Source organism: Trichoderma camerunense (genome assembly GCF_050948025.1).
Source record: "Trichoderma camerunense strain CBS 138272 chromosome Unknown V8C40scaffold_20, whole genome shotgun sequence".
In the NCBI taxonomy this organism is placed as follows: domain Eukaryota; kingdom Fungi; phylum Ascomycota; class Sordariomycetes; order Hypocreales; family Hypocreaceae; genus Trichoderma; species Trichoderma camerunense.
The window spans coordinates 406,611-433,632 of NW_028145350.1; the positions used below are offsets into that span (position 1 = coordinate 406,611).

General features: G+C 50.0%; 9 protein-coding genes across 9 annotated transcripts; 4 read left to right on the plus strand and 5 right to left on the minus strand.

Moving 5' to 3' along the window:
* The first annotated feature begins 557 nt into the window (after positions 1–557).
* On the plus strand, positions 558–2,684 carry V8C40DRAFT_255335 (ATP-NAD kinase-like domain-containing protein). Its single transcript, XM_083218025.1, has one exon. The coding sequence runs from the start codon at positions 948–950 to the stop codon at positions 2,346–2,348; it is 1,401 nt and encodes a 466-aa protein (XP_083068947.1). The 5' UTR covers positions 558–947; the 3' UTR covers positions 2,349–2,684.
* Positions 2,685–4,389: 1,705 nt separating this feature from the next.
* Positions 4,390–5,565, minus strand: V8C40DRAFT_255337 (uncharacterized protein). Its single transcript, XM_083218026.1, has 2 exons — positions 5,023–5,565; positions 4,390–4,969 (listed from the first exon to the last, which is right to left on the minus strand). Exons 1-2 carry the CDS (start codon positions 5,053–5,055, stop codon positions 4,628–4,630), a joined length of 375 nt encoding a protein of 124 aa, XP_083068948.1. The 5' UTR covers positions 5,056–5,565; the 3' UTR covers positions 4,390–4,627.
* V8C40DRAFT_269848 (uncharacterized protein) lies at positions 5,390–6,770 on the minus strand (the record flags this gene model as incomplete). Its single annotated transcript, XM_083220133.1, has 7 exons — positions 5,390–5,574; positions 5,638–5,652; positions 5,721–5,829; positions 5,879–5,989; positions 6,071–6,338; positions 6,462–6,528; positions 6,593–6,770. 7 exons carry the CDS (start codon positions 6,768–6,770, stop codon positions 5,390–5,392), a joined length of 933 nt encoding a protein of 310 aa, XP_083068949.1.
* Positions 6,771–7,977: 1,207 nt separating this feature from the next.
* Positions 7,978–10,831, minus strand: V8C40DRAFT_255340 (homeobox domain-containing protein). The gene is made up of 4 exons (XM_083218027.1): positions 10,368–10,831; positions 10,115–10,226; positions 9,493–9,956; positions 7,978–9,429 (listed from the first exon to the last, which is right to left on the minus strand). Exons 1-4 carry the CDS (start codon positions 10,562–10,564, stop codon positions 8,472–8,474), a joined length of 1,731 nt encoding a protein of 576 aa, XP_083068950.1. The 5' UTR covers positions 10,565–10,831; the 3' UTR covers positions 7,978–8,471.
* A 3,849-nt stretch (positions 10,832–14,680) lies between these two features.
* Positions 14,681–16,363, minus strand: V8C40DRAFT_255345 (ras family-domain-containing protein). The gene is made up of 6 exons (XM_083218028.1): positions 16,196–16,363; positions 15,928–16,045; positions 15,671–15,763; positions 15,458–15,611; positions 15,179–15,384; positions 14,681–15,111 (listed from the first exon to the last, which is right to left on the minus strand). Exons 2-6 carry the CDS (start codon positions 15,988–15,990, stop codon positions 14,977–14,979), a joined length of 651 nt encoding a protein of 216 aa, XP_083068951.1. The 5' UTR covers positions 15,991–16,045; positions 16,196–16,363; the 3' UTR covers positions 14,681–14,976.
* Positions 16,364–17,052: 689 nt separating this feature from the next.
* On the minus strand, positions 17,053–18,808 carry V8C40DRAFT_255347 (uncharacterized protein). The gene is made up of 4 exons (XM_083218029.1): positions 18,488–18,808; positions 18,352–18,424; positions 17,965–18,296; positions 17,053–17,910 (listed from the first exon to the last, which is right to left on the minus strand). The coding sequence occupies exons 1-4, from the start codon at positions 18,641–18,643 to the stop codon at positions 17,782–17,784; spliced, it is 690 nt and encodes a 229-aa protein (XP_083068952.1). The 5' UTR covers positions 18,644–18,808; the 3' UTR covers positions 17,053–17,781.
* Positions 18,809–19,425: 617 nt separating this feature from the next.
* Positions 19,426–21,045, plus strand: V8C40DRAFT_255350 (PWI domain-containing protein). Its single transcript, XM_083218030.1, has 4 exons — positions 19,426–19,612; positions 19,683–19,773; positions 19,838–20,002; positions 20,064–21,045. Exons 1-4 carry the CDS (start codon positions 19,509–19,511, stop codon positions 21,018–21,020), a joined length of 1,317 nt encoding a protein of 438 aa, XP_083068953.1. The 5' UTR covers positions 19,426–19,508; the 3' UTR covers positions 21,021–21,045.
* Positions 21,046–21,858: 813 nt separating this feature from the next.
* V8C40DRAFT_255355 (histone acetyltransferase subunit NuA4-domain-containing protein) lies at positions 21,859–22,973 on the plus strand. Its single transcript, XM_083218031.1, has 3 exons — positions 21,859–22,117; positions 22,195–22,389; positions 22,491–22,973. Exons 1-3 carry the CDS (start codon positions 21,989–21,991, stop codon positions 22,695–22,697), a joined length of 531 nt encoding a protein of 176 aa, XP_083068954.1. The 5' UTR covers positions 21,859–21,988; the 3' UTR covers positions 22,698–22,973.
* A 748-nt stretch (positions 22,974–23,721) lies between these two features.
* Positions 23,722–26,541, plus strand: V8C40DRAFT_255359 (Alpha/Beta hydrolase protein). The gene is made up of 6 exons (XM_083218032.1): positions 23,722–23,878; positions 24,056–24,258; positions 24,329–25,686; positions 25,749–25,951; positions 26,015–26,131; positions 26,193–26,541. The coding sequence occupies exons 1-6, from the start codon at positions 23,774–23,776 to the stop codon at positions 26,280–26,282; spliced, it is 2,076 nt and encodes a 691-aa protein (XP_083068955.1). The 5' UTR covers positions 23,722–23,773; the 3' UTR covers positions 26,283–26,541.
* The last annotated feature ends 481 nt before the right edge of the window (positions 26,542–27,022 follow it).

Sequence of the window (27,022 nt, forward strand, 5' to 3'; positions counted from 1 at the left end):
GCAAGGTTACGCAGACGAACCTTTCGCTCCGACGCTTCCGCTGGAGCCTAGCGTGCTGTGCTTGCACTTGCAGCGCATCGCGTTTTGCAAAATTGGATGAGGGGGATCGCTGTGACGCTAGCTGCATCACCGTACGAAGAAACTGTGCACCAAAAGTAGCAGCCAATCCTCCGCATAATCCCAAGGCGCCGGCTGACTTTGCCTTTCCCGATTTGTAAGGCCGCGTCCCTGGCTATTGGCCCTTTGCACAGTGGTGGACTCGCCGCTGTACGGTCGCAATCTAGGCTTACACTGTTCTACAGCTTTCCACGGAACACGGGATTCCGCTATCATCTCTGCGCCTCATAATCCCGGCGTTTCCAAGCACCCACTGCCTAAGCCCGCCCGGGGTTAATAATCGCTTTCGCAATCGCATTGGCAACGCGCTGTAGCCGCTACCGACACTCGCTAGAGTAATCATGGCCGCCGTGTCGCCTCGGACCGACCTCCACCCTACACCCGAACAGGGCAGCGGAGTTGACTCGCAGGAGCGCCCTGCTGCTTCGCTTTTGTTGGCTAAGTCCGATATATTTGACCGCCGCCCCAAGTCCTCGTCCGGCATTCATAATCTGTCCGTCAACGTCAACAAAGCATCACGATATGAAGTCGACTCGAACACCCCATACACTGCTATTCCATCGTTAGGTGGCTCTGGTGCCACGGGTCCTTCCGTTACGCCTGTTATTATTTCCCCGGCCGAACCTTCGACTGTGCCATCGCCCAAGACCGCAATTTTAACAAGCCTCATTGCGCCTTCGGCGGATTCCAACCAGCAACAACCGCGCGACCAATACCAACCTACTGCTGCCCACGACTTGCTTCCTTGCCAAACCATTCTCAAGGCACTCGCATCTACCACTTCTGTTTCGCGTCCCAGAAAGCCCGAGGCTCTTTCCTTCAACAACAACATGTTATTCCCTCACAGCAACGGCGGCTCTTCCGCCACCGCGAGCCCTCAGCAGCAGCTCCAGGATGCGCTCCAGGACCTAGCAAAGAAGAGAAATACACCGACCACAGCAATCAGCAATCTATTATCGCCATGCTTCTACCACCAGAGATTCGACGATGCTGTCGATTTTGAAAAGGTCCTGGACGAGATCAAGAACGACGAGTCCATGTCGCACTCTCGCTTGGTCCAGACCGCGACAAGTGTCCGCGAAATCTCCAAGCAACTTCAGCGCCGCCCTGTCAAGCGCGCAGTGCGCAATGTCATGATTGTCACCAAGGCACGGGATAACCAGCTTGTCTACCTGACGCGAGAGTTGACAACGTGGCTTTTGCAAACCCCCCGATATGGCTCCGACGTTGGCGTCAACGTTTACGTGGACGCCAAGCTGCGCAACTCTAAGCGATTCAACGCTGCCGGCATTGTCGCTCAAGACTCGCGATTTGAGACCATGCTCAAGTACTGGACTCCGGATCTGTGCTGGAGCCAGCCCGAGAAATTCGACCTCGTCCTCACCCTCGGTGGTGACGGCACTGTCCTCTTTACCTCGTGGCTCTTCCAGCGCATTGTGCCCCCAGTCCTCTCATTCAGCTTGGGCAGCCTTGGCTTCATGACGACATTCGAGTTTGAGAACTACAAGAAGCACCTTAACCGCGTGATGGGAGATGATGGTATGAAGATCAATCTCCGCATGCGCTTCACCTGCACCGTGTGGAGAGATGGATCAAACGGTCCTGACGAGGGCGAGCAGTTTGAAGTTCTCAACGAGCTTGTCATTGACCGCGGCCCATCGCCATATGTCTCGAACCTGGAGCTATACGGAGATGATGAGCTCCTGACAGTTGTCCAAGCTGATGGATGCATCTTTTCCACCCCTACTGGTTCGACTGCCTACTCCCTCTCGGCTGGTGGTTCCCTCGTCCACCCGGATATCCCTGCCATCCTCCTGACTCCCATCTGCCCACACACGCTCTCGTTCCGCCCCATGGTTCTCTCCGACACCATGGCGCTTCGTGTTGCCGTCCCGCGCAACTCTCGAGCTACCGCGTACTGTGCTTTCGATGGCAAGGGACGCGTGGAGCTTAAGCAGGGTGATCACGTTACCATCACGGCATCTCAGTATCCCTTTCCAACTGTCACCCGAACCGACACGGAATGGTTCGACAGTGTTAGCCGCACTCTGCGGTGGAACGTCCGAGCCGCTGCTCAGAAGCCTTTCGATGCATCCGGCATTTCACCTGATGGTGATGATGACAATGACGACAGCTGGGATATCGACACCGACAGCGCATACTATGCGAGCGAAGAGGGCAGCACTGCCGCCAGCCCCGTAAGGAGGCAAATGAGCATGCTGGGCATGTGATTTCGATAAACTCATGCAATTTTTTTTACTATTCAAGTTATACATGAGCGTGTCATGTCAGCACTTTTATTGCAGGCTTTGCTTACACCGGCATTGATTCTTATACACTTTCACTGAACATATAGATATAGGATATGTTTGGAGTTTTTAGGCGTTGGAATACGGATGGGACTCCTCTGGATAATGTCCCCCCTTTTGGTTAGATTTTTGGCTCCCTCTTTATATGACAGTCTTGTCAGACTAGAAGATACTACATACATGTAGCTAGATACGACTTGAGCAACGATCTTAAGTCGCTTGAAATGCAAAGAACACGAAGATTTCGTTTGCAACATATGGTCAAAGTAAATTTCTGTGAATCGATTACTTGACTTACACTTTCAGTGTCGTAGAACCTTTATTTAGAGAGTAGCTATTCAGTATCCCAGCGACTTTTATGTGCTATCACGGGTACTGTTTTAGGCTATAATAGATACCAGGCTCCTTGAGCATCTGCTGCTATGGCTATATTTTTCTAGTATCTACTACTACAGTAAATAATATTAAGATTCGAGAGAAATGAGAGAAGTTGTTGCGAACGATTGATTGATGTTGATGCTAAGTTCTAGGCTATGTTGCTAAGGGGGCGACATTTTATAGATACGCTCAACTGGCCATCTTCCTCCAACACACCCCCGAAGGTGTTCTAGTTACCACTCGTTGCCCGAATTCCATAACCCATTATGAAAGAAATCCTATGAAAAATGAAAGCTTAGTTAAGCAAAGCTTAGTTGAGCAAAGTTGCGTATTGTTGCTGAAAGAGAACGAAAAGAAAAGCGCGGCAACAGCCGGCGGCGAAGATCGAGCATCAGATAGGCCTTTTTAGCTACGGGAGAAACCAAAAGGCACACTTGCGGCAATGCAAGGGAACGATGCTCAACGGGAGCACACTCAGAAGGGTGGTTCGGCATCGACTTCATCAGGATTGTCGGCAGGGCCGGACGGTTTGATGCCAGCGGCAATGAGTTGCTCGTTGACGATGTAAGTGATGAGATGGTTGACCACGTCCTCAAGACATGAGGCAAGGAGCAACTCCAGTGAGCGCTGAGCAAGCATCTCGTTGACGCGGGTGTCGATAAGGGCCTCCAAATGAGAACAAACACAGCCCCGAAGGTGTAGCGGTTGCTTCACGTTGCCCAAATCCAATAACCCATTTGGGGGATTCCATGGAGTGAGGAGGCTTGGTTGAGCAAAGTAGTGGTATCGTTGATAGCATAGCAATCCCAGATTTGCCCTTCATACACGGCTCCGACTTCTTCTTCTTAGTCTTGTCGTTCACTGCATCTGCCCATATTGTAAGGTCAATAAGCAACAACTCTTGTGGTAGGTTATCCCATGTATGCTGCTTTGTGAAGCTGCTGAGTTCGTCTAGAAGCTCCTGTGGGTAATCCCATGAGTACTGGTTTCAGTTGAGCAAAGTAGTGGTATCGTTGTTGCAAAAAAAGAAAACGCTGCAATGGACGGTGTTGTAGAGCCGTTGTTGACTAAAGAAACCGAAAGAAAAGCTGGACGTTCGCCGTCGCGGCAACTTGCGAGAGCAGCACTTCAATGGTGACACCTTCAGAAAGGGGTGCTCCTCCGTGAGCCTTGGCGAGGCACAGGCACTCTTCAATGATCTTTGGTGATCAGGGAGGTTGAGGACACCCTTCGAGAGCCAAAGCAAAGAGTACTTGATTCAGTTGCGACGACACCTGTTCATGGCAACTCTCACGTCTAGATATGAATCCTCCCAGGTCCAGTTGTGGCATAACAGCAGTGGCAAAACTTCTCTCCCATACCATAAAGATCTCGTGGTGTCGTTGTTATATTCGTATCAATAGCTGCAAGAATAAGCGTAGTATAGTCATTAAGGCTATAATAGAGGACGTTTGTTGGTCGAGTAAGATTCATATTGACTTCTTTAGTCTCGGCGCCCACGGGGCTGTATATGTTTGGTACGTGCCTGCTGACATGCCGGGAATATACCTGGCGTGGCTATTTCAGGGAACCTCGCCATCCACCTCTCAACCCATGTTGCCCGGTCCTGGGTTCGCAGTGCCTCCTGCAAGTGTTTGATGTCTCTCTGGGCTCTCTCTTTCATGTCCACCACTGCCAATGGGTCCTCCATTCTGACGGCGGCCAGTGTAGCCAAGAGGTGGTCCATGGTGTCTGGGATGTCTGAGAAGGGGTAGATCTCTCGTGCCTTCACAAGGTACCACCCGGCCCAGACCTCTGAGGCTTCCATGTCCTGAGGGGGTCCCTCAAGTCCCATTATCCTGGCGAATGCATTGGGCAGGGCAGTGGGTATGTCCTCCATCACGATGGGGTGCACATGTATGCGAGATCCAAATAAGAGAGCACTTGTTAGCCGTACCGGCGTAGTGACAGTTCGCACATCCAGGACTCATGTCGTTCAGCACCACATAGGCGCTGTATGGGCCATTTCCCTTGATGCAGGCATCGCACGCATGGTTATCCTTCAGAACAGATCCGTACATGAACTTCACGATGGAATCGGCAGCTTGCACGCGCTGAGGATTCAGATCCAACTTGACCTGGTCAGATCGGGTGAACTTGGTTCGCACAGTCAAGAGGCGCTGGGGCTGATACAAACGAATTAGTACAGCTCCGAATGGATAAGATCAAACAAAATTACCTTGTACTTGGCGGGATCAATGAAAATCTTCATCACATTCGACGAAAAGAACACCTGGCCTTGATTCCAGTAACATCCATGGCCATTTTGTCACTTCACGAATACGCTGGGCAAAGCTTTCAGCCCCGCCGATTGTGACAGACACCCTAACCTGGACACCAGATAAAGGGATTTCAACCGCTACATTGGCCGTGCCGTAGGGTGCAATGAAGCACACAGCGTTGGTTGGCAGAGTCTGCTGGGAGAGAATGATCCTGTAGGCGGATCAAGTTGACTCTGGTAGGCTCCCAAAACCCCTCTGGAGCCAACTCTTGGGACCCAACAAATGGGCTCCCAGGGCTTTCCTGGTAAGATGCGGTTCTTGAGATCAATTGGCGATTGAAGTTGTTGCCAAGGTTTGATGTCCCAGCTGGTCACGCATGTCTCTGAGCTTCTCCATGCTGATGTCCTGGTCGGCTTCGGGGCCGGTATTCTTCTCGCTCTCGCTCTCAGACTCAATCATGGCGATCTCTTCGTCTCTAACAATGGCCGACAGCTGTGCTTTCTTCTTCTCTGGAAGCGATCCCGGCAGCGCCTCTGCCGGTCGAGGTAGGCGTCATATAAGAATGGAGTAACCCTGGTCTGCCCACGCTATTATGATAGGTTAGCAATTGGAAAGGAAGCTGAGAAATGGCAGATGCTGGTAATTTGGTACTTACAGGCAGATTGCGATGTGTTTGAAGATGCCCTGGCTGGTGGTGGTGAGGCCACCCAGTTTGTCGGCCCGTCATTGAATAGGCATGTAGTGTGGGAGAAGTCCCTAGCCCACTATCAAGTGAGCAGTCTAAACTTTAAAGTCGATTCCTTTTGTGTTTACCATGAACACATTAGAATCAACGAGATCGGCGTAGGCCTTCGTTATCTCAAACAAGACCATCTCCCTCTGAGCGCCACTCAGCCAGCTCTTGACATTACTCTCCGCAGAGTGCTGGCGGGCCCATTTCGTTAATATGAACCGATCTTGGTGGTCGTGGAATGAATCCTTCACCTTGAGGCAATGTCAAATCACCACATGCTTCTGGCCCAGGCGGTTTAAACGCCCGTGGATCTGCAGGTTGGTCTTTGGGTTAAAGTGCTGGCTTACAATTACGCCAACACGGCAGGCGTCGTGCAAATTGACCCCGGTTGCCATAATATTGATGTTGGCAATGAGGATTTGCGCCTTTGAGCGAGGATCGGTAAATAGGCGGAGCGCCTCAATCTTGGCACCCTGCTTGTCCGTAGAACGGACAGTCAGGGTGACGAATCCAGCCATCTTCATGGAAGCATACATCATTCTACAAAATAGTCAGTACTTAGTTATCTGATTCAAAGGGAAAGTGTAAAAAGTAAGCGGTTTTACAACTGCTGGAATATAAAATGACATTCTGCCAGTAGTAAAATAAACAAAAACAACTTACTGTTGTATCCAAGGTGTGTCCACGTAGATGACAATGCGCCCGTTGTACAGGCAGACGTATTTGTGTGCTAACTCCATGCATGGGAAGCAGTTTCTCTTCCTCTTTTATCGTTTTCATCCGTCCGGTGTTACTCTCGTCCTTCTTTGGTGGCTTGACTAGAGATGGCACCTTGGGGCGATCTCCTTCCTTCCGCATTCTCGACCTTGCACGAGTCTCTGGCCTGGAGACCAACCTTTCATCTTCGATGATTGAGCCATCATTGGCTCTAGTTGTGTATCTCTTGATGGCCTCAATATTAGCTGACCACATCTTGTAGTGGTGAGGTAGGAAACACTGGGCGCCCACATTCACCAATTACTTCAATGCCGTGACATCGGCCTGGCGTGTCGGTGGGAGAAACCCTCCTATCAAGTGCGTTGCCTCAAGCTTTCCTGTTGACCACGGGCACCTTGACATCGGCCGATGAGGTCCGGAATGTCTGTTGCCGTGTCTCCTGGAAAGAGCAAGTCAATGGATCTCAGAATTGTTCGTCTCCCTGGACCCAACGTTTCGTAAGATGGCGGTATTCAACCGAGTGTTGGCGCGATATTCTTGTATTTCAGGCGCAGTGGGAGATGAAGACGACACTTGTTTGTTCCTCCCCAATTGATCTCTGCCGCTTTCAGGTTTATGGGTATCAACATGAGTTCAGCAGGGAGGGCTTGGTTGTAATCCTATCTGTTCCATTGCGTCAGTTCCATCAAATTCAGCCAAATGATCCGGGCCATTCCAACGTCCTGTCTTCGTGAGGTTGGGTCACTCACCTGCAATAGGTCGCAGTTATTAATTCTGTCTGTATGCATACACCGCAAAGGGCTGCTGCGTAAACCTATCCATGGTGTGAAGAGTTCCATAGTAAAGGACTTCTATTGAATATGCCCAGTAGGCCTGAACACACGCAACTCCATCCGAGTAAGTGCTGTTGAGACCACGGGCTTGAGTCTCTGAAAGCGTACCTCTTCTTGTTGAGAGGGTGGGAGGAGTATTGCAAACAGTCTTCGTGGTGGAGATGAGTTGGGACAACATGGATTGTCGATCCCTCTAAGAGAGGGACCCAAGTGAAAGTTCGGCAATGTTCTGGCTCTCAATCTGTATCTGTAAAGTTTGTTAAGGCTACATTTGCCATTCATGTATCGTCTTCAAAGCAGACATCTTTTGTAAACTCATAGCTGAGGTGACGGCAACCGCCAAGGATGTGATGTCCCAAGCTAACCTTAGCTGATGAGTGAAAATCTACGGGATGGGATCGAGCTTCTGGTCAGCTAGCCCTGACTATATAGACATTTTGAGGCCAATTCACTTACGTGCCAACTCACTTACTGCGGCCATTTGCATACTCACCGCCTATATAGACACATACGAATGCATGATGCCGGCTCAAGTGAATGAAGATCGAAGGCTTTGGAGTCACTGTCACTCAAGTGAATGAAGATCAAAGAGTCACTCAAGCAAGTTTACATCGAGACACAAGTAAATCATGTAATAGCTTTCTAATATCATTGATTCTCATGCATTGGTGCTAAGTAAACAATGTAGATGTAACAATTTCTTTTCTATCCCCCCGCCAGTAATATTTCCCACCGCTCCGTTGCGCCGTTTTAAAATGCTGTTGCTGGCCTGGGAGAATCAATCCAACTGTTGCCAGTTCCAGCCGCAAGCCAATCCTTGGGACAAAAAAACTCCCTTATCCGCAATGTCCAAACCAGCAAACATTCCTGTCTCTCCCAAAGTTGGAGAGAATAATAGTCAAATATCCTTTGATGCAGATATCCCCCTCGCCCTCTAAAGACAAAAGAAAAATGTCAAAAAATCGTCAAGGGGAGTACAAGAATTCAAAATTCATGCCTTCGTATAAAAAACAAAGGGAATGATCAAATGAGTGTGTGCAGTGATGCTTTTCTTGTCTTTCTTTTTTTTCCAAGCAAAATTGATGTTTCTTTTTTTTTTCTCCCCGGGTTTTCGCCTCCTGCTTCACCTCCAAGCGCCCTGGCTCAGAGACAGTAAGCCGGCAACGCAGTCCATGTCGCCCTTCTTGCTGGGGCTGACCTCGCCGCACATGAACCGGCTTACTTCGTCGTCCCGTAGGGACTCTGCCTTGGCCTCTAGATCCCGGAAGCCATGGACACCCGTTTTCACGGGAGAGCAGGGCTCCGATGGCACAGTGTCGGACCGCACCAGGAACGCTGCTGGGCTCTTTCGGCCCTGCAGCGCTCGACCGATGCGTCTAGCACTTTGCGATCTAATGGGGCTGCCAGGAGCCATTTGCCGTCGTCCTTCAGCAGAAGTTGCGCCATCTCGCGGGCTCCAGTTCTCCTTGTCCGAGTCGGACGGGGAAACGAGCATGGAGACGTTCATCTTTGCGTGAAAGGACTCTCGCGGCTTCTCATCGTTTGCCCAGCATGTTTCCAGCCGAGCAACGCTAGAGCTGGTACGGCCGAGCCTGGGCTTCTTGGTTCCGCGAGAACGCTGGTACTTTGACAGCGGTGCATTGCGCTTAATGCTGCTAGGCTGCAGGATGCCGCTGCTGGAGCGGAGCAGGCTAATGGCAGCGATGGCAGAACCGCTGGACTCGTGCTCAGCTTGAGCTGTCAGCTCATCGCGAGTCTCAGAGTCGGCACACAGCTCCCAAGCATGAACATCACGGGATCGGCCACGAACAAGGCGTGGTGGAAGCGAGTTGGTCAAGGTTGAGATGGGGGGTAGAGTGACAGCAGGGAGTGCACTATGGCTACGCTGAAGGCTACGCTGCCGAAACTGGGGCAGAGATGGCAGAGTAGACGAAGGCCTTGATGGGGTTTCACGGACTGGAGATGACTCGTTGTTGGCCACCAGCTCAGCCTTGCCCTCAAGGGAAAGGGAAAGACGCATCTGAGACTGATATGCTCTAGATGAATTAGATGAGCAAGAGGAAGGGTAGAAGGGGTCGAATCTGGGAATTAAAGTCAGCAAAATGAAGACGACATACAATCCCATCAAACATGCTATAACTTACTTCACAGAGTTGTCACGAGAGAGAGGCGTGGCGTACGAATTGCCCAGGTTCCATCGGTTCGCCAGGTAGCCGACAGAGTGAGAAGCGTGATGGACCTCATCCTGTGAAGATGGATACAACTGTCGTTGCGGTGTCACATGCGGCAGGCCGTTGGCAGAGAAGGGCGGGCAGCCGTAGCGAGGGGCCGGTGTGGCATGAATGGCCTCTACACCAGCGTGGTGAGGGTGTACATGCAGAGGGCTGTTGGGATGGTGAGAGGGTGGTGAAAGAGGATGGTTGACAAGATCTGGAGAATGGCCGGGGGAGGGAAACGAGGCGGGATCCAGCTCGACGACGATGCTGCGGGAGGTGATGGGGTCTGACGCGATGTTGTGCATGCCGCTGAAGCGGAGAGCCGCCAGCTCCTGCGGTGACAGCGGGCGTGATTTCCGCCTGTCATTCTGTCGACGATTCTGGAACCAGATCTAAATTCGGTAAACAGCCTTGTCAGCTTGTGTTATTCTCGAAGCATAAAAGGTTGCATAAATCTTTAATTGATCTAATTTGCAGACGCGTTGACCACCCCGGATCCCGGCTCGGCAGCAAGGAGTGGACGTGCAAAATTTTAAAGCAGATGACATACCTGAACTTCCTTTTCGTTAAGTGAAACGCGGTTCACGATCTCGAGACGCGCCTGCTTATCGGGCTTGGGGTTGATGGAGTATGCTTCTTCGAGGATCAACTTGTCCTTGGTGCTAATTGAGGAAAGATAAACATGTTAGCTGTCTGCCAAGCATCCCGGACCAATTGAAGCTGAAGCTGAAGCCAGGTGAACCATGTTTATGGTTCCCAGGCTCCAGCAAGCAGTCAAGCAGCAAAGCATCAGGTGGACATACGCTGTTCGCTTTCTCTTGCCCTTAGGATGTTTATCTGTAGTGGGGGATGAGACGGTGGGGAGCGCGCTCTGGGCCATGCCGGGCATGTACTCAGAGGTTCGGATAGGCGACGGGGAGCTGACATGCCGCAGATGCTGATGATGATGGTGATCCAGGTCGGCCATGGATGCAGGCGGTGTCAGAGGGCTGTTGGACATGTTGGTGGTGGAGAGCTGTTGTTGTTGTGGTTGTTGTTGTTGTTTGTGTCGCGGGTTGTTGATCTAAGAGGCGCCTAGAGCTAGAGGCATTACTCTCTTGGGCGTCGGACTGTCGGGATTGTCGAGAAGCGGATTGAGGAGGATGGGATTAGGGGGAGAGGAGGAGGATTAAAGACCAAGATAAACAACAATTGGGTGCCGGGGATGAAGAGGGAAAAAATAGAAAATAGCACTGATGGCCTGTCTCGACGTGTAGCGAAAGGACAAGGACGTGGTAAGGCAGTGGCGTGTGTGTTGTGGACATGCAGGAGGCGGTGGGAATTGAATTGGGTACATAAGCTCCAGTTGCATCGGCAGGTCGATCAGGTAGAGTACCTTGGGTACAGGGGGGCGCTAGCGCTGCTGCTTGCCGTGGACAGCGCATAGTACAGCAGGTTACAGCACGCACAGCACGCCAACGGGCGGTCCCCTGGCGCTGGAGCCGGGAGGGGCGTGGGTTGGCTCCAGGGGGGTTTTCGCCAGCGATCCATGGGCTCCATAGAACGGCATTCCGACCGCTGGTATCGGTACGGCGGGCGCCAGGCTCCCAAGTCACCTCCAGAAGTCACCCCTCTAGCTCTCCAGGCGCCTCGATTTCAATTTCTCTCTGCTAGCAATTTAGAACACAAAAAAAAAAAAAAGAGCACAATCGATCCGCGTTTCTTTTGGCTCCATTCACGGCCAAATCACGTCGCGCGCCTGGCGCTGGCATGTCCAAATAGGGAAACATGTCAAGACGCGTTGCAGGTACAAGGGTCAACCAAACGATGCATCTCCCAAGCCCATTTTCCTGCGATTCTTCATCACTTCTTTTGTTGTTCTTTTTTGCCAATTGCACCGTAGCTTGGCTCGGACCATTCATAACCCCTGTCCGCTAGATGCAGACGACTGCTCCTTTTTTTCCTTCTTCTTGTTCTTTTTTACTCTCTCTCACTCACTGTCTCTTTCTCTTTCAACAGGTACCTAGGTAGTTCGGCTCCATAGAAAAAGAAGCAAAATAATACCTGTAGTATTTCCTGTAAAACAAAAGAGCCGAGCCATGCATCAAGAAAGAAAAGACCAGGATAGCTTGGCCAACGAACGCATGAGAGGCGTACACGATACCTTGCTTGCTGAGTGCTTGCATGGTCCCGCCCACAGCGTCTTGCTGTTTTCACTGTAGTGCTGCCACCACCAGAAGCTACTCGTACTATTGAGTCGGATCAGCTAGCGGCTTTTTGCTAGCAGCAGACCTGGAGCTTAGGTTTGTTTACTTTTGGCCGCATTGGGTTCGTCGTCGATAAACAATGGAAAAGTCGGGGAGAAAAAAAAACAATCAACCTACCCGACAAGCACCAATTCTACTGTACAAGTACATCACATCACATCAATCCATCAATCCATCTTGCAAGGGCATCGATCATGCTCTCGCCCGATAGCAACAAAAACAGCACCATGGAATCTACAGTACAGCACAGGACAAGCTAAACTTCTTCATCAGGTCACTTCACATCATCCGCCCACGCTTAAAATGGGACACCGCCATGCAAGCACTCCAACGTGTCTCCCTCATCCCATGCCACTGCTGCATCCGCTTTACGAACACCAAAGGGACTCACTCGCCCGGTGGATCGTCTTAGCGCCCAGCCCCCCCTGTTTTGGAGCCGCCACGTTGTGCGTTGTACCATGTTATGGAGTTGCTTTGCTGCATCCAGACGGATGGCCAACCTTAACTGGCAAGGCCGCCATCCTTTCTACCCAAAGCCTCTCGTGTGCTTTTCAACTCCAAAAGCTTGACCGCCTTGGGCTCCCCCGGTCCAGTCCTTTGCCCAGGATATCATGCTGCATCTTTGCTCCGTACGTGCGAAACGGCATTGGCCTATCACGGCCGTCCGCTCCTCCGGCCTCTTCAACGGCAAAGCAGCCGTGCCCAATGCTATGCGCTGGCCCTCGGCAGATTCGCCCAGCCTAATCTATGTACGATTAATTGAATGCCTTCCGCCTTTTTGACTCTTGTTCTGGGGCCTCACCTGACACCACCCTCTCTCCATCTGGGCTCTTGCGTGCCTCTTGGCTTTTGCTTCTGCCTCGTTCGTCTTTGAGTTTCACTCACACACACTCTCTCTCCATATCTCTCTCTACCTCTCTCTAGACCACAACACATCAACTCACGTCATATTGCATCTCCAATCTCATCTCTTTCTTTCAAATAACAACCCAATTCTTTCCCAATTCATTGATCCAACTCATCCGTAGCTACTCCGTACTCCGTAATGCATCAAACACCAAATCCTTGCCCTCCAAATGACCTCTCCCCATATGCATTGCAAACTCAACTTACATGCCCAGCTCCGTTTCCCTGCCGTCTCTGTATCTTTACATTGCCTTACGAGTACATGGCATACCTCCTCCGTACCGTACAAGCACATCCACGTCGTACGTGTCCAGGCCCGGCCACCTGCTTCCTACATGTACATGCGTCCTGCATCCCGCACGTCCCCCCCAGCCCAGCCACAGCATTTGGCTCTCTCTCTCACCGCAGTTGACCAAGCAGGGAGACCAAAATGCTACCCTGTCAAAGACACCACACCCCCGTTTTCTCGTAGTGCCCAACCATTCTTGTCTTCTTTGCCTTTCTGACTGCTTTTCTTCATCTCAGTCTGTTTTGGCTTGGGTCTAATTCTGCAATGCAGAGACTATCGCAATTGCGTACCTACCACCTACATAAAGCACTTGAATCATGTAATGTTGTTGATGCTTGCTTACATTAGCAAAAGGCATGTTACATACAGTACTTACTCGTGCTTGCCTTTGGGTTCTACATGCAGCATACCCAAAATTAGGCAAGGCCGTGGTGCTTGCTTGTTCGTAGACAGGGGGGCCGTATTGGATCTTTGCTTGGACCGGCCTCGTTAGTCAGTATGGAGTAACTACGGAGCTCCTCGCACATGAATGCGTTGTCCGACATGCATTCCACAAGTCTAGATGTCTCGCTGTCTGGTGCTGTCAAGAACAGGGGAGTGGCTAGTCAGTTCTCCAGCTATCAAAATGTTACATGTCGTCAAGGTTAGTAGCTGTGTGTGCAAGGCATCGGTAGCGAGATGCAGAAGAACAGCATACATTCATAAACAAGAATCTTGGCTACATTTACTACGTGGTAAATAGAAAAGAAAAGAAAAATGATATAGTAGGAAATACCGGAAGAATGTAGTTATAGTAAGAAACACTAGAAAGATGTAGCTATCATAGCAGATATTGGAGGAATATACCTGGTGTGTAGCTATAGTGGCATATATTAGACGAACACAACCATACTAACAGCAATTAGTGACAGTACCAGATATTTAAAGAACTAGATAGGTATATGTTATCTGTGTAAGCTCCTGTAATTGTAAATTAACGGCTTTCTTTCACATCCAGCTTCGATGTCGATGCTCCAACTCCACGCAGTGGCCGTGCTGCTGAATACAAATAGCCAACTTTCGATGCTAAATTCACGTAGTTATTCCCTATATGCATCCACGCACGGAGATATTAATTCCATACACGTATAGAATATTCCCCCTTATACCAACAATGCATTATGTATACGGCTCCCATCATACAGTATGCGGTGCTGACTAGGAACTGAACTTACCAGTCTTGCAAGACCAAATAGGCCCGTTATCGTACATGCAGTGTTGCAGCGTGCAAGGCAATTACTCATACTTATACAACAAAGTCACCGACCGGCCGAAACAGCTGTTGCTTGCAGATCTGATATCTCTGCACAGGTGATGAATGCTCGCATCTCCTTGTCTGCACTAATGTTACTACCAAGTAACGTAACTACCTATGCATTCCTTGCCTTGTTCGATCTTGTTCGGTGAGAACCAGGCCGAGAAAGCAGTCAGCCAGCATCTGCCGATTTAGATGCTCTGCCAGCTCATGGTCTTGTCATTGTTCCACGGATTAGCATCCATGGATATGTAATAGACAGACGACAGTGGAGAGATAGTTTGTCTCAGACAGTAACAACTCACAAGTTGGTTATCAAGTTGCTATTCCGCATATAGCAATATGTTTATTTCACCACTCACTTTCCATCTCGAGAGTCAGGTAAAATCAAAACGTAAAATTGGGCATAGTGGTACGAAATAGGTGTCTTTAATATGAAAAAAGTCTAGCTAGGTTGGTTTTTGCCGCACTCCCTGCGGCGACGCCCCAATAATCTACCCCCCAACGAGGTACCAAGGGTATTATAGCCTTGCCCTCTCCAGTCGAGCTCATGTAAACCCGGAAATCCCCTTCCTTTATCATAAACGGTCATTCCAGCTGCCGATGGCTTAATCCTCAAGTAATCCGGGATGTCCCAGCATCATCAATAAAACACTTTTCGCCGTCGTGCGATTCGTTTACAGATCATCGTCAGACAGCTCACCAGGAAGAGGCATGGCGGCGGCCTCGTCCATCTCCTTCTTGTACTGCTCCAAGAGAGCCTCGTCGACCTGGGCGGTGGGAGGAGCCAGGGCGGGGGCAGCAACGAACTCCTATATTGACAGCCAGTCAGCGCATTGTCACGATATATTAGAACTTCACGTCAACAGGAATACTAACCAGGGCGGGGTTGCCAACGAGCTTGCGGGCCAGCCACAGGAAGGGCTTCTCGAAGTTGTAGTTGGACTTGGCGGAGATGTCGTAGTACTGGAGGTTCTTCTTTCGGTGGAAGGTGATGGTCTTGGCCTTAACCTTTCGCTCCTTCACATCAACCTTGTTACCGCACAGGACGATAGGGATGTTCTCGCAAACGCGGACAAGATCACCTGCAACCATGAGTCAGTGCCACTATCCAATACGGTTTATGTTCAGGATGGATATCCAAGGAGGGTGACGTACGATGCCAGTTGGGGACGTTCTTGTATGTGATACGGGATGTCACATCGAACATGATGATACCGCACTGGCCGTTGATGTAGTAACCATCACGGAGACCACCGAACTTCTCCTGACCGGCGGTATCCCACACATCGAACTGGATCTGACCGTAGTTCTGGTTGCATATCAGTATATGTGGCGCGCTATCGACGGCGGCGGTGTGTTGAAACTCACGGTGGTGAAGCCAAGGGGGTGAACCTCGACACCGAGGGTGGCCATGTACTTCTTCTCAAATTCACCAGTCAAGTGGCGCTTGACAAAGGTGGTCTATCGCATCAAAGGTTTGTTAGCGAGTGGTGGACGCCAAGGCGTAGATCGCCATCAGGGAAAGAAAAAAAAAATCATCGTTCGCCACGACAGGCAGGAGCATCGATTTCGATCTCGTTTGCGTGCAGCGCCGATTGATATCCATGAACCAAGAAATAACACACCTTGCCGGTACCACCATCGCCGACAAGCACAAGCTTGAAGGTAGGAGTCTGTTGCTCAGCCATATTGACGGCTCGAGTGATTAGCGACGAGCGTGAGGTGATGTAAACAGGCGGGGTCCTGCGAGATGGCGTTAGTCTGATTGATTTCGAATGCTGAACGCGAGCAACGGTTTGTTGATGTGCATGGAAATCTAAAACGGCCGGCAGCTCATCCAGACATGCGCGAGAGAGGGAAAATCAAGGCAAAAACCACAGGTTGGGCACATACCTTGTGGGTTTTTGGACGACGCGAGGGTGGTGTGGACGTCGAAAAGTTGCACCGGATGGTCTTTGACCTGAGTTCTTTTGAAGGCGGCGGGGAACTGGAGACAAGGGAGCAAGACCTTGCCTCCCATCATCAAGCGAAAAATTCAGTCGCCAGGGGTGGGCTGCCCGCACGTGACATCACCGCCCTCGCCCGCTACCTGCGAGGACCTGGAATCAGCCCCTCCCTGCCTCGTTTTCTCTCTCTCTGCTGGGAGACGGAGGTCCTGCCATGTACCGCGCCAGCCAAGCGGCGAGAAGCGCCGGCAGTAAAAGCTTGTTGCAGGGCAGCTCGCGTGCCTACCGCCTGCCTGTTTGGGGCCTGCAGACCCAGCTGGGATCCATCATCCCTTCTGGTCTGTTCTCCGTCCTTCGTAGCGCAAGCCGCGATGCTGCCCAGGCGGTACCGAGCATGTACTGGAGGCTGGAGGCTGGAGGCTGTATGTACAACCACTGCAATGCAGAGCAGCTGCAAGCGCCCAGGAGCAATGTCTCAGGGCCCAACGAATGTGCGGTGAACGAGCTGCTACTGCAACGCCGATTGTTTGATGCAAGCAAGGGAGTTGTTTGTTTGCTCCATTCTTGATTCACTTTAATGCTTGTTATCACTTTAAGAGCCAGGATGAAAAAAGGTACTTTTCAAGTGCTTAAATCTCCATTCTGCCTTATACTCCCAAGTGGAGGACAGAAAAACCGCGACCGAGAAGATTTCGAGCACCCGCAAGTTAAACCATACGCCTACAAAAGGAATCACTAATATATTTACATTCCCCGATTAACTGCTACTATATCTATATTTCCCTATTAACTGCTACTAAATCTATATTTTTCTAGTCACTGCTACTAAATCTATATTTTTCTGCTACTAAGTCTATATTTTTCTAGTAATTACCAAGTTATATCGTAAAGTCCGGGTGCTGGCAGAACAGGCGTTCCCCTGCAAAAGCATTACTCGATGAGTTGATTAGGTGCATATCGCTGAATGTATGTACCTATTCATTTTGCGGTCTCGCTTTTTCTGACCTCCGCTTGACTCCATGTCTGCACTTGTGTAGGTACAAGAGGCATAATTGCATCAATACTTGCTGCCTTCTAACACAGCAGTACTAAGTAGCACCAAGGTAAGCTAGCAATGCCGCAAGTTGGCAATATCAATCGCCATTTTTCTCAACAATTCATCCCATCAAGCAGTTTTCACATGACCAATCTTGATATCTTGGCTTTCTGCAGTTCTGCGCAGCATCATGACGCAACTTTTACCCCCCTGTTGCCGCACCGGCTTTGTCAGCATCTTCCTGGTGCCTAACTAACCCGTCCAATTGCCGCGTCAAGCTTCTCTCAATAGAAACGTTATACGAGTATCATGGCCAGTCTCCTGTCTACGATGACGCCGACAGGTGCCTAAGCGCGTGATAGACGGCAATACAACAATAACTCGACGACGACCGGTTGGTCTTGGTATGGCGCCACTGACCCGGGCGTGACCATATTTCATCAAGCTAGAGCTGCTGATTCGGTCAATTCGTGAGGATATTGCATCCCGATGACAGGCTACAGAGGCAAAATGTGACAGCCTAGCATTCCCCTTCCACCCCAGTCTTTCCTTGGGGTCAAAGTCAATCTCAGCTCCTGCCGGCGAGCAACTCCATCAGGCCTAGATACTTTGATAAAGATATTTCTCTGTTGACGATTGTTAGTGTCGACCAAGGAGGTACCGGGCGATATTGGACGTACTCCTTCGTTACCCTGAACACACTCTGCCACCTTTTTGAGACCATCGTGATTTGATCGGTTCACGTAGCCAAAGTTGCGAATCTCATCACCGGCTTGTAAGCCAGCCTGTTGGGCTGGACTGTTTGCCGCGACAGTGTTGACCTTTGCAAACGGCTCATCCAACTGTTCGGAATGGGAATCCGGTAGAATTCGAAGCTCATCCCCAGCTGTACTAGGAGCTTCATCCCCATCTTGGAGGTTTGCAAAGTGTTCGTGGAGATACTTTTCTATCGCCGACATAAGTTCCTTGTAATCATTACGTAGGCGGATGATGCGCGCTCTTGTTGTGCGGACTGTGGCATACATGTTAGACTAGATCCGTGAACAAGCTTTTCGTGTCTCATTTACTCTGAGCAACGTCGAGATCTGCTCGTGGAAAGCCATCTCTAGTCAACAGCGGCGTTTGCATATCGACGCCATGCTAAACATCATATTAATCATTGCCGACTATGATTTGTATCAAGAATAAAGAGCAGACTCATACCGAATCAAGGACACTTCCCAAAGCTTTGAGTTCTGCCTCCATATCGTCCTTCTTGCGCTGCAGTTCTGCGAAGCTCTGCTTCCCTGCGTCGCCGTTTCTCTGGGTGAAATTTGATGTCGGCCCAGAGGGCACAGTCGGTGCGTGAAGAGTATCCATTCTGAGGGGCAATACTGAGGCCTCAACTGGAGTGTTGAAAGAGAACCTTGAACTGAAAAAGAGAGATGGAATTGAAGGGTTGATCTCGATAGTTTAGAGGCAAATGGTTTGCGAACTCAGCACAGCTGTTTTAGAGCTTGTCATCACCAACAGCGAACATTCCGGGGCGGCTTTTGCGGGGTCCAGGAACAGCAGAGGCCTACGCACTCACTGAAGCCTTCAATTTTTAGCAGGCAAACGGAGGACAGAAAAACCGAGACCGAGAAGATTTCGAACACCCACGAGCCAAACCATGCGCCTACAAAAGGAGTGACTGCTATATCTATCTACATTTCCCTACTGTATTTATATTTCTCTATTAAGTATTACTGTATTTGGGTTTTTTTATAACTGCTACTATATCTATATTTCTCTAGTAACTGATATTATATATATATATTTCTACTAACTGCTGTTATATTTATATTTTTCTAGTAACTGCTACTATGTTTATACTACCTAAAGTTCGGGTGCTGGGTCGCTCAGGTGCTTATATTACGAAATGTATGTGGGTATTCAATTTGCGGTCTCGCTTTTTCTGACCTTCCCTTGGCAGGTTAGAGAAAGGTACTTAGAAGATACACCGGCATCGCTTTGAACGATTGCAGTCAGCGAGTTCCACCAAGTACCCGTCTCTTTAGCTCGACCAGCCAGCCTTACACCATCCACTCTCTAGCTGGCCCGTGCATGTTTTCATACGAAGCACTAACCTCCGGCTCTTTTTCCAACTAACAGCAGCACAGACGTCACCTTGCTAATCTTTCTTTATCCTGCCAACTTCCCAGACGCGTGCCATAGCATTTTTGTTGTCGCGACACAAGCCACAATGGCTTCCGCAGGAGATGCTCGACTTATGAAGTCGACCAAATTCCCTACCGAATTCAATCAAAAGGTTGACATGCAAAAGGTCAACCTGCAGGTTATAAAAAAGTTTGTCACTGGGCCCCAATATGTCTTATCGCGGATCCCGCCTTTGCAGTCCTGACGCCCAATCTCACAGATGGATTGCCAACAAGATCTCGGAAATCCTGGGCAGCGAAGACGATGTCGTAATTGAGCTGTGCTTCAATCTTATCGAAGGACCCAGACATGTACGTGCGATCCTTTTCGCTTCGACTTTGCAGCGGCTTTCGATATTAACTGTTTGGTCACCAGCCCGATATCAAATCGCTTCAAATACAGCTTACCGGGTTTCTAGACAAAGATACCGGGCCATTCTGCAAAGAGCTTTGGAAATTGCTATTAAGTGCTCAAAGTAACCCTCAGGGAGTCCCCAAAGAGCTATTAGAAGCAAAGAAGCTTGAGCTTATGCAGGAAAAGGTTGGTGTTCCGTCGTGAGGACGTCCCACGTTTACTTTTCTGGATCTAACAATCAACCCAGATGGAAGCCGACAGAGCTGCCGAAAATGCCAGAAAACGTCGCGACGACTCGGACCGCCGTGATCGAGAAATTGCAGACTTGAAGGATCGAGATCGTCGAGACCGAGCAAATGATAGAGGTGATCGATCGGGCCGCCGTGGGGATCGGGCTTCTGAAGGCCGTGGAAGAGGAGGCCATGGTTGGAGTGCAAATAGATCACGTTCTCCCGAGCCTCGGCACCGCCCTTCTGGAGATTCATACCGGCGAGATAGCTATGTCCCCCGAGGTCGGGGTGGCCGAGGGCGCGATCGCGATCGTGGCTGGCAGCGACGACGAAGCCGCTCACCATCTGGGTCAGCGTCAGGGCGATCTCGATCTCCAAGTAGCAGTGCGTCTCGTAGCGATCGAGGCTCTAGAAGCCCTCCGCGCCGCAAAGGACCACCCGCACGATTTAGAGACTCGAGAAAGAGATCGAGATCTCCTCGTGGCGATGCTTACCGACCAAGGCGACAGTCGCGCAATGGAAGGGATCGCCGTGATGCTCGAAATCGACGCTCACCATCTTCAGAGCGCGCCTCACCTCCACCGAAGCGAAGACGGCAATCCACCTCCAGAAGTCCCTCTGTAGAGCGCAGAAGACGTCACTCGGATACACCATCTTCCGTTTCGCGGAGTTCCTCGGTGGCCCGTAGCCGCAGTCCCAATCACCGTCGCAATCGATCTGTCGACAGCGCTGGATCAAGTTCACACGCGAAACGCCGACAAGATCGCCGACGAGGTGGTACGACGAAAGAGTTGGAGGATGATAACGGACGTGACCAGCGGGGTGATCGTCGTCATAAAGATCATGGAGCCCCAACCAGGGGCAAGGAATCTGAAAGGCAGAGGCGCAATAGCTCTTCTCCGCCCTCGTCTCCGTCAAACCGTGGCAAGTCGGCTGATATTTTGGAAGATGAATCGCGTGCTCCGAATTCCTAGCTGGGCACCGGCCGACAGCGAAGAGGTGGGTAAGCTCCTAATGGAAGGGTGGAAAGAGTAGCAACTCTAGTTCATCGCTAACTTTGCCTGAACGATGCTTGACGCAGCATAAAGCTCGCCACTCTAAAAGCACCCGTGCTGGAGAGATTTTGGAAACGATACTAAGCAGCTGAGAACTTCTGATACTAGCGCTCATATCAACAATTGAGGCTAACTGCTACTAAAGTGCTCGTCTCTAGAATATGAAAGGAATGGCACGCACCTCTGCCTGGCAGAGTAAAAGAACCAGAGAAAAAACGAATTGAAACTGGATAGAACTACGAAAGTAGATATTGGTAAAAGAAAAGCGATGCACGTTTGTCACTGAAGTTTGGTCAGTTTGAATAGGCGGCAGCTCTCCAATCATTTTAGAAAATATTACAAGCGACAATTCATCTAGCAGATATTTTAAAGAATCATACATTCATCATTTAATTCGTACCTAAGTAATGCCTCTGAAAGGAAACCCACGGCTTTTCTTCACATGCCGTTTCGATACTCGAAGTCCACGCAGTCGCTGGAGTGCTGGATAGCTACTCCCTACCATGAACTGTGGTAATTTCAACACAGACTGAGAATAAAAGAGGGGGAAAGTTTGCTTTATACTAACAACTAGGCATGCGAAATTAGATAGTTATCATCAATTGATGAGACAAGCTTCGAGATACCCTGTTTGACTTATACTTGTGATGTTGAGCAGCAACAAAGTTGGATGCTACCTACTATTACTCTATTTGGCCTAGTTAGAAATCAGAGTGGCATATGCTGCACGTTCTAGCTTAGCGTCTCCTAGAGTCGGCTTCGCCTTTTGCAAGTTCATTTTCCCATGACAACATCAAAAGTGCCAACCGCAAAGCCAGTTCCATCCACCAGTTTGACGTTGGCATCGCTATCGCATCCACTGTCGCTCGAGATAGAAGCGCTGGCGCATGGCCGACAACAGGCAAACGATTGCATCCCGACCTAACGAGGCGCAGCCCACCATGGCAGAGTATAAGAAGGCACAGGCGCGTGTGCGAGACTTGGTCGATCGGCGTAGGCAGCTGGAGCGCCGTCTGGTGAGTTTTTGGCTGCTCCTTTGCGCATTCAAGGCGTTGCGTAAGGTGCTGAGGGCTAAACGATGGCGTTTAAATAGGCGGCGATGGAAGAGAGCATCATCCAGAAGGAGTCGGCCTACCTCGACAGCACTCCCAGCGGTAATATTATCACTGGCTTCGACAACTACATGAAAGGCACGAGCGGTGCAGCGGCCCAGCGACGCAAGACAGGACCAGCGGAGCAGAACCGCGTCTTTTCGCGCTCATCTATCTCATATCGACCGAATAATGGGGTAAGAATACCTTGAGGAGGGAGACTTGAACATACAAGTCTCTACCCCTGCCAGGCTTGACTGGCATTCCCGTTCCTCGCTAATTGGATGGATTTGTATAGGACTCTTCGACCCCTGGATCGGTAGGCTCAACGCCTGCGCCGACACCGCTATCCACCACGTTCCGGGACAGCGCATCGGGCAACCCTACGCCAACATCGGCGGGCGGAAACAAGGCGAGCAAGCCTAAGAAGAGAGACACGGAAGATAGCGAGAATGATGCGGCGACGAACAAGAAGCGAACGAATTTTGGGGCGTCGAGAAAATGAAGGATATAGGCCATGGTGATGGATTTTGGAATTTAGGTGCCAATGTCATCCCGCAACACTAGACCTCCCAAGGATGACGATTTGACACAAGAGCGGCGTTTTATAAGGGTGGGATACATCGGGGTATAATGAACAAGGCGTTAGGCAAGAGGACATATTGAGCGATATTTATAATACATCATCATTAAAAGATGAAACAGAGACATAGTAAAGGCTGGACATGGTCTTCAAGAACCAACGTCTTATTAGTAGTGATATCTACACGGCGGACCCAACCAATTCTATTTCTTCCCAGTAGCGCTCCGAGAGAGAATATCTGGGGCACTCATGCTGCATGCTCGTTATTAAAGACAAAGTCATCAACTAAATAAAATGTCTTGAGAGTGGAGATTATCTCCAATGAGACAGACTCGAGCTAGATTTGGGACTCGGCAAGCCGGCACCGTAGCAGCAAATAGATTTGTAAGTCAGCATCCGCTCATTCAAAGAGGACAGCAGACCTTTGCGGCGAACTTGCTCTCTTTTCTCTCGTCGGTCCGAGATGACTAGGTAGTATGCAGTAGGTAAATAGCTGCTTATTTTCTACCTTCTCCTAGTATGTGCTACTATCGACGCTGCATATGTAAGATGTAGATTGGAGTATTTTTGTTATTTTGGTGTTTGGTCTTGGTTATCCATCTTCCGCACTGCCTTAGCACCCAGCAGTACTCGTACAGTACCTACTGGGTCAGTAGTATAACCAATTCATCGGGTGTCAGTTATCACAACGACGAACCTCCACAATCCCAAAGCCGTGATACAAAAAGTCCCTTTGGCGTTCCCATTATTAATTACCCCGAAGACCCCCCCCAGGCTAAAAAGGTCCCCTGAGCAGTGGATTTTGATCTTAGCAGCACATACGCACGCACGTCTTTTGATAGTGCGGGGTTGCAGATGAGGGGTCTGATGGGGTTTGCAGCCATCGGGGTTCTCGTATGATGTGATAAATAGATAACCATCAATTGGGCCCTGGGCATCGCTGGCCTCTTTTTTTATTTTGTTTCTTTGCGTCGACAATTGGTCTTGAGCAGCCCTTTATGATGACAATCCAGGCCGAAAAGTTTACGCCAGAGGTGCTCCTCTCGGCGCCACGGCGCTCGCCTGGCGTGCCCAATGCAACGGGCGAGCTCGTCTTATACACGGTAAGTTTTGCGATTTGTTGGTTGGTTGGTTGGCTTGTTGGAGCTGCGCAGGGAAAAGAGGCTTTCAATTGAGACACGCGATGCCCTGGATGTATCGCATCATTACATGTGCAGATGAGTCGGATGAGATTTAGATGGAATTATATTGAATTGGGCTCACACTGGCCCTCATCTTAGGTCTCGACATACTCCTTCGATACCCACTCCAAGACGGCGCAGATCCGCGTGCTCAACATCAAAGAGGGCACGTCGCATCTGGTCTCCGAAGATTCCGCAGCCAGCGATCCGATCTGGATCAGCGAAAAGGAGATTGCCTACGTTAAGAGCCTCGACAACGGTGCCTCGTCCCTGGTGGCGCAGCATGTTCTCGATCCAAATGAGTAAGTGAATGAATGAATTTCCCCATCTCGTGCCGGCTTGCAGAGAAACTCATCCTCGTGTCAAATCAAGGTCAAACACCATCCAGCGCTTCAGCGGAAGCATCTCCAGTCTGAAGGCCAAATCGTTATTCGCAGACAAGGTGGCCTTCTGCGCTGCCGCTCTGACAACCCCCGATGGGCAAATGTACAGCCCGGCTTCGGAACCAAAGTCACACACATCAGCCAAGATCTACACATCCCTATTTGTGCGACACTGGGACTCCTGGAATACTGAAAACGAAAACTCGCTTTGGTATGGCCAGCTGGAAAAGGTTGACGGGAAATGGACTCTTGGAAACGGGGCCCTTACAAACCTACTTGCAGGCACCAATCTCGCCTCTCCTGTGCCTCCTTTCGGAGGTACCGGTGATTTCGACGTATCCTCGACTGGCATTGTCTTTGTTGCAAAGGATCCGGAGTTGAACCACGCCAGAAACACCAAGACTGACCTCTACTTCGTTCCTCTGGCTTCATTCTTAGATAAGCCCAGTTTCCCTCAGATTGTCAAGACGGGAAGATTGCTCGGATACTCAAGCTCTCCCGTCTTTTCAAACGATGGCAAGCAAGTTGCTTTCCTGCGCATGAAATCCCAGCAATACGAGGCCGACAAGACGAGGCTCTTGCTGATTCCAGACGTAACCGATCTGAGCAACGTTCAGGAATTTTACGAGACTGAGGATGACAAGGGAGGTTGGGACTTTAAGCCTGATTGGATCGTCTGGAGCCACGACAACAAGGAATTGTATGTTGCGGCAGAGAAGCACGCTCGAGTTGTTCTGTGGAAGCTCCCGTCATCACCTCTGGAAGCCAAATCTCTTCCTACCCCAATCCACGAGGACGGGTCCGTGGCGGAGGCGAGAGTTCTCGGTAGTAGCTCATCGTTGTTGATAACAACGAGGTCGCGAGTCGAAAGCTCCAATTATTCGATTCTTGACCCTGAATCCAAGTCGTCCACCACTATCTCTTCAAGCTCGAAGCAGGGTAGAACTTTCTCCTTGAACAGATCACAGTGCCAGGAGATTTGGTTCAATGGCTCAAAGGGTTATCCCATCCATGCTCTAGTCACCTTACCTTCGACCTTTGACTCCTCCAAGAAGTATCCTCTAGCTTTCTTCATCCATGGCGGTCCTCAGGGTGCTTGGGGAGACGACTGGAGCACTCGGTGGAACCCAGCCATCTTTGCTGAGCAAGGCTATGTCGTTGTGAGCCCCAATCCAACGGGTAGCACGGGCTATGGTCAAGATCATACAGATGCCATCCAGAACAACTGGGGAGGCGATCCTTATGTGGACTTGGTCAAATGTTTTGAGTATCTGGAGAAGGAAGTGAGCTACATAGACACAACCAGAGCTGTTGCTCTCGGCGCGTCTTACGGAGGCTATATGATTAGTGAGTCGTCACCAAGTAAAAGCAGAGATGGTTTTCGGAAGTGTGAATCTAACTATCATCAGACTGGATCCAGGGCCATGATCTTGGACGAAAGTTCAAGGCATTGGTATGCCACGATGGAGTCTTTTCAACACTCAACCAGTGGTCCACGGAAGAGCTTTTCTTCCCTGAGCATGACTTTGGTGGCACCCTTTGGGAGAACAGGGAGGGCTATGAGAAGTGGGATCCCGCCAAGCACGTTGGAAACTGGGCCACACCGCAGCTGGTAAGCTGGATTTAAGATGGTGCCTTGCGTCTACTGTCATAGACTAACTCGCCCCCTTCATAGGTTATACACAACGAGCTCGATTACCGCCTGCCCATTTCAGAGGGTCTGGCCATGTTCAACGTCCTTCAGGCTCGGGGCGTGCCAAGCAAGTTTGTCATGTTCCCCGACGAGCATCACGTAAGTCAGAGAGATCTCTTCGCCCTATGATATGGTCTAGATACTGACAATATGTGACAAGTGGGTGCTCAAGCCAGAGAATTCATTGGTCTGGCACAGGGAGGTGCTGAACTTTATCAACAAGTACAGTGGCATCTCGGAGGAGAAATAAGATATATCCCATTCTTCTCTTTTAATTTGTTCTTTCTCTTTGCTGTTCGGATGTTTGCATGTTGAGTTTGCGCATGTATTATAAGTTCGTGAAACATGTGGAACTTTAGGAGGCTCTTTTCAACGGTAGTAACTTGAACTTGGCAAATTGCATTGTTGTGGCTATGGCATATTGTTGGGCTTTGATGGCAGCGCATATTTATCGAATGAAATAATAAAAAAGCAGTTAGTCGGTTTTATTTAGAGTCTTCCTATTTGCACCGTAGCATATTCCTATTTGAACCGTAATACTCTACACCACAAGCTACGTTTACCCCCAAATCAAAATTGCTATACCCATATACCTGAATACATCCTACACATAAGTCTATTAACTATCAGTCGGTGCCAATTCCTCCAAAATTTTCATTTCCAGCTATTCTAACTCAACGTAAACACTTCCCACGGGCTGGCTAATTTATCCAGCTCATCAGCGCCTTGTTGGGTTGCCGAGATAACTTCAATTACTTCCTCAGCCTTAGTCTCGGGGTCGGTCTTAAATACAGCAGCAGCTATCGCGGTCAGCCTTGCCGTAGAAGAAGCTGTTGCAGATCTTCGGGATTGTCCTCTTGTAGCTCTCATACTCTGCAGATTTATGTGTAACCGAGAGCTCTCCGTCGACTGTGACGGGAGAAATCACGATGGATATCATAGTCTTATGCGGTGTTGTAAGTACATGTAATTGGGTGTGGCTCAGTGGAT